At 36.5% G+C, this 5,624-nt stretch overlaps 1 protein-coding gene across 1 annotated transcript in view; it reads right to left on the bottom strand.

Moving 5' to 3' along the window:
- Positions 1 to 2,710: 2,710 nt before the first annotated feature.
- Positions 2,711 to 5,624, bottom strand: part of LOC100957462 (cytochrome c oxidase subunit 7A2, mitochondrial) — a 3,748-nt gene continuing 834 nt past the window's right edge. The window contains exons 2-4 of the mRNA XM_003796746.3: positions 5,030 to 5,119; positions 4,179 to 4,263; positions 2,711 to 2,913 (exon numbers count right to left, since the gene is read on the bottom strand). Of these exons, the coding sequence (XP_003796794.1) occupies positions 2,855 to 2,913; positions 4,179 to 4,263; positions 5,030 to 5,119 (234 nt within the window). The 3' untranslated portion in view covers positions 2,711 to 2,854. The remainder of the gene's footprint in view (positions 2,914 to 4,178; positions 4,264 to 5,029; positions 5,120 to 5,624) is intronic.

Genomic DNA, 5,624 nt, shown 5'->3' with positions numbered 1-5,624 from the left:
ATGGAATTGGAAAATGTTCTTCTTAGCAAAGTATCTCAAGAATGGAAGAAAAAGTATCCAATGTACACAGCCCTACTTTGAAACTAATTCATAGCTTTTATAGGAATGTCATAACCTAATTATAGCCTTAGAATATGGGGAGGGGGTGGGAGGGGGAGGTGACAGGGTGGATGGGGGGAGGGAGGGTGATTGGTGGGGTCACCTCTATGGTTTATCTTACAAGGGTACAAGTGAATCTAAAGCAGAGTATGAACGTTTTAACACAATAACTAAGAAAATGACATGAAGGTTATGTTAACCAGTTTGATGAGAGTATTTCAAAATTATATGAAAACAGCACATTGTACCCCATGATTGCATTAATGTACATCATTATGCTATAAGAAATAAAAAAAAGAGAGAGAAATCCTGTGATGACTCCCCATATCACACAGAGTAAAAGCTAAAGTCCATGCAATAGCCTTCAAGGTCCTTTGGTGTGACCCCGTCTTAACTCTCCAACTTCCTTTCATTTAAACACTCAGCTCTATCTGCCCTTACCTTCCTGTTCTTTGGATAAGCTGGGCACCTTAGGGCATTTGTTTTAGGCTGTTCCTTTTCCTAGTGTGCCTTTTGCCCATATACTCTCAGCCCTCTATATCTGTATGTTCCCCATCTGCACATTCAACCAACCATAAATTGTAAATATTCAGGGGGAAAAAATGGTTGCACTTGTGCTGAACATGTACAAACTTTTTCTTGTCATTATTCCCTAAACAATACAATTCATATAGCATTTATGCTTTATTAGGTCTAAGTAATCTAGAAATGATTTAAACTATATGGGAGGGCCGGGCATGATGGTTCACGCCTGTAATCCTAGCACTCTAAGAGGCTGAGGTAGGCTGAGCTCAGAAGTTTAAGACCAGCTCAGAAGTTTAAGACCAGCCTGAGTTAAACAGTGAAACCCCATCTCTACTAAAAATAGATAAATTAGCCGGGCATCATGGCCGGCACCTGTAGTCCCAGCTATTTGGGAAGCTGAAATAAGAGGGTCAAGACAGGGCCTCGGGCCCAAAAATTTGAGGTTGCTGTAAGCTATGATGCCATGGCAATCTACCCAGGGGGACAGAGTGAGACTCTGGCTCAAAAAAATAAATAAAGTATATGGGAGGATGTCCATAGGTTACATGTAACAAATAGGACATGATGTTACATAAAGGAATTGAGTATCTGTAAATTTCAGAATCCACAAAGTCCTGGGAACCAGTGCCCCATAGACACCAAGGCACATTTGTACCTGGGTGACCAGCTCCACTATATCCCCTATTTAGAACTGACTTTCCCACTGAAGCCTACCCTGACCACTTTATTTAAAAATTACAACCAGGCTCAGTACCTGTAGCTCAAGAGGCTAAGGCACCAGCCATATACACCTGAGCTCATGGGTTAGGAATCCAACCCGGCTGCTAAACAGCTGCAACCAAAAAAAAATAGCTGGGTGTTGTTACGGGCTAGTCCCAGCTACTTGGAAGGTGGAGGCAGGAGAATCACTTAAGCCCAGGAGTTTGAGGTTGCTGTGAGCTGTTATGGCACAGCACTCTACCAGGGGTGATAGCTTGAGGGTCTATCTCAAAAAAAAATAAAATAAAACTACAACCAATCACCTACTCTTAATGGAAACTCTCACCTTTTGTCTTTTTTTCCATAGAACTTATCTTCTAACAACCTGTACAATTATTTTTTTTAATTAACTATCTCCCCTGCTACTGCTCATAATGTAAACTTTGTGAGGGCAGGAAATCTTATTTTGTTCACCAATGATTCCCAGGCACCTAGGACAGTGGGTGATACACAGCAGGCACCCAGTATCTGTTGATGTGAATCGCCAATCTCAATATATGTATATACAAAGAAAAGTCCTAAGTAATGGTTCACAAGACTGCTCTTCACAAGGGTGCATACCAGCACCCAGGGAGCCCCAAATTAGTTATCTCTGAAAACGCCAGCCCTGTGCATAGCTGGCTCAGGAAGGATTCTGCAAACCCTGAACCAAACTGCCTATAGCAGCATAATTCTTTTCATGATCCTTTTATTCTCTATTTGCATTTTGTGTTTCCTAAGTAAGTCTTTCTGAAACATTTCTGTTAGGAAAAACCAATAATGTGCTTGGCGCCTGTAGCTCAGCGGCTAGGGTGCCAGCCACATACACCAGAGCTGGAGGGTTCAATCCAGTCCAGGCCTAAACAACTACAACCAAAAAATAGCCGTGACAGCTGGGGACCCAGGAAATCCTGCCCTCATTTGTTCCTGGGTGGAAAAAAAAATACTGATTTTACAGACATTCTACGAAAGCCTAATTCTAAGCTATGGAATACATCCAATATTTAAACATACTCTCATATAACTGAGAAAAAAAATTAGACCCCAGGAGCCAAAATTAACCTGCTTCCACCAGGTTCTAGCATACCCCAGGATAGAGTCTGAGGGCTGGGTGGTAGTGGGAAGGAAATGTGCTTTCAAATGCCAAACTCCACTGAAGTTGAAGACCATTCATTATATAATTTTCAGATTCTAAAAGTAAAATTTCATTAAAATAATAACATAATAACAGTGCTTTATACTTAATGACAAAAGTTGTTTTTTTTTTTTTTTTTGCTCCTAAAACTTGTAAGGCTTACCAAATGTTGAAATTATTGGTGTAATGTATCCTAAGTGATATCAGACAAAGCATGGTTAAAGACTGCTTTATTGGTGGCAGTTAGTACAAGTCAATAAATATTGATCCCCAAAGAAGAGCTCAGTTACTCATCAGTTTACTGGTCCATACAGAGCTAAATGAAAGTGAACCAAGTGATCACTGGGATGACTGAAGTCAATCCTGCTTCTTGGGAAATGAAGCCATAGCCAGCTGATATATGGCATATGCTGTTCCTGAAAAGTAAAAACAAAAAATGAACTTACCAGAAATTCTAAGACTTAATTATATAAACCTAACATTTCAGCTCAACAGTTGTAAGATAAAGGCAAAGTTTGCATCAAGAATACTTTAGTGGAAACACAAAAAGGTATTTTGATAGGTGTTGGAAAAATTTTATATTCAATCTAGTTTTAGTATTAGTTCATTTTCATAGAAAGGGATATGGCAGAATAAAGTATTTGTTAACTTAACAATATGTAAATTTTCAAAAATAAATTTAGAGGTCAAAATATGCAAGCCTTCCCCAAAGTGTAGTAACAAGGTAAAATCAAGGAAGAGTGATGTAATTTCAAAATAATCAAATTTGCTGTAAAAAGTGCTAATGACCAGAAGTGCTATAACCAGAATTTTATCTTTAAAACCATGTACCAGAATGTCTAATAGTCACAATGGTTAAAAGGAGTTTAGGATTATCTTGTTAAAAAGCCAAAATGTCACTATCTGGTTGTCTTGATCAATAAATGTCCCTTCTACTTTAACTATATTCAATTCAAGCCAAGGAAGGCACTTTGGCATGAACAGGGGGAATCCTGTAATTATTTGGGGTAATTAATACAGTATCTTCATCTTTAAAATGAGGATACAGAAGAGACTTCATGAAAGTTACACAAGTGATAGTATATGGCACTCCTATCAATATGATGGGCACACAATAATTGTTCAAATTGCTTCTCCTTCCCCAGACAGCAATCATTGGAATCCCCAACCATGCTGCTACTACATCAATTTGTGATGTGCCTCTGCCCACACTAATGGACCTTCCTGTTCCACAGAAAAAACATCAGAGCACTTTGCATATAGTAAAAGTATTATTCTGTACAAGTTTGGTTTCAGTTATGTACAAAATTTTGATATAAAGTGTGCCTTTATTATGCATCACAGCCAAAATGTTTAAAAGCCCCTGCTATAGAACAGGTGTTTTCAGCTAAAACAGTCTCCAGGGGAACCAGAGGTACATGCAGAAAACCAACTCATCACAGTCATCAAAGCTTATTGGTGTTTTTTAGGAAGACATCAAAATGCTCTTATATAATTAGTTATGTATCAATTACCCTCTTGAATATTTATATGAGATGTCAGATTCTGGAGACAGATTATTAAAATACAGTCTGTTACTTGTAATTATCTGTTAAAATACAATACAATAGCAAAAGGAAAGACGTGGTTAGTTATCCTTTCTATCACTTTTATAAACCTTCAAACATTCCAAATGCCTTACCACCAACTGTAAGAACCATGGTGGCTCTATACAGGAGGGCATCAGCCAGACCACCCTTTAGGTGAACTGGAATCCCATTATCCTCCTAGGTTAAAAAAAAAAAATACAAGACATTAATAGATATATCACTTGTTTCCAACTAAGTTTCAAAAGACTAATTGTTCATATAAAATGAAATAACATTTTAAACCTCTGAAATGAAAATATTCTAAATATCAAAATTAACCTACAATTTTCTTCTTTCTCTACTCCTATCTTTAAAGTAAAAATGCCTAAAAGTCAGCATTTTTCTTTTGAAGCTAAGTTGAGATCCAATAGAGTGGTCTTTCTAAGGAATATAATGTTAATACTATAAATACACACACTGAGCTCAAAAAACTTAAATATAACTTAAATACAATAGTCAATTATTGTCATACTTCAGATTTAGTCATAGGGACGCTTTCCCTTAAAAAAGTGAGAAAGGAATTTTGTTTAATAACCCTAAATTTTATCCCTACCAACTAGTCCAGCATCTGGCACACACAGATATTTAATAATGTATTTGTTAAAGTATTTTTATGTAGTATATGTGATACAACTTTTTTATCACTTCAAATTTTATTTGGGAAAAACTAGAAATCGTTACTTTTAAAAAATCACTCATAATCTAATTACTTAAAAAGGCAAATTGCTCTCATTAAGTCTTTCCCCAAGAGATAACCAATATTAACCGTATGGTACATACCCTTGACTAATTTTTAATGCCTACATTGTCGTATCTTCTAATTTATACACATCCTTGTTTATCTCATTTCCACTTTGTGGTAATCTAATTATAAGTAACAATCTCCTATAAAATATTTCAATACCTGAAACAGCTTTTGCTTCTCTGGAACTTTATTTTCAAAATGCCTGCGTGAAGCAGTGCTTATGGTCCTCTGCGAAATCTGACGGAGACCCTGAAATGAAAAAACCAACCACTTTCAATCCTTCAATTCCCCTAGAAGAGGGAAGCTAACACATAAACACGGCTGATGTGTCAGGAGCAAAGGCATGGACCAGCATGCAGGTTTTCCAATTTTTTATCCATCCTCTGCTTTTCATATTACATTCTGCAGTGTCCAAATGCTATATTTGAGCTAACCCTAAACAACAACAACAAAAAAAATTCCGTGATCTTAACCTGAATTGAAGCAATAGTATTTTATAACCCTCAAAGAAAATACACTGGTATACACTATTGGAGAAATAATGGTAAACCAAAATACACCTTCAATGTTTCATAATATCCACCAAAGTTATTCAAACCATCCTGGCATGATTCCTACTTACAATGCTTCCCTCATTACATTTTTTCTAAAAAAATGTAGAGAGTATCAATCTTTGAAAAAATATTTGCATCCCATATCTAATTGAATTAAATAATGAAACAAATATACATTCTACTTTCTTTTTTTTTTTTTT

The sequence above is a fragment of the Otolemur garnettii genome, unplaced genomic scaffold, assembly GCF_000181295.1.
Source record: "Otolemur garnettii isolate 467f Iridium unplaced genomic scaffold, OtoGar3 scaffold00107, whole genome shotgun sequence".
Lineage (NCBI taxonomy): Eukaryota > Metazoa > Chordata > Mammalia > Primates > Galagidae > Otolemur > Otolemur garnettii.
The sequence above is the reverse complement of the archived record's forward strand: the minus strand, read 5'-3'. Positions and strand labels throughout refer to the sequence as shown.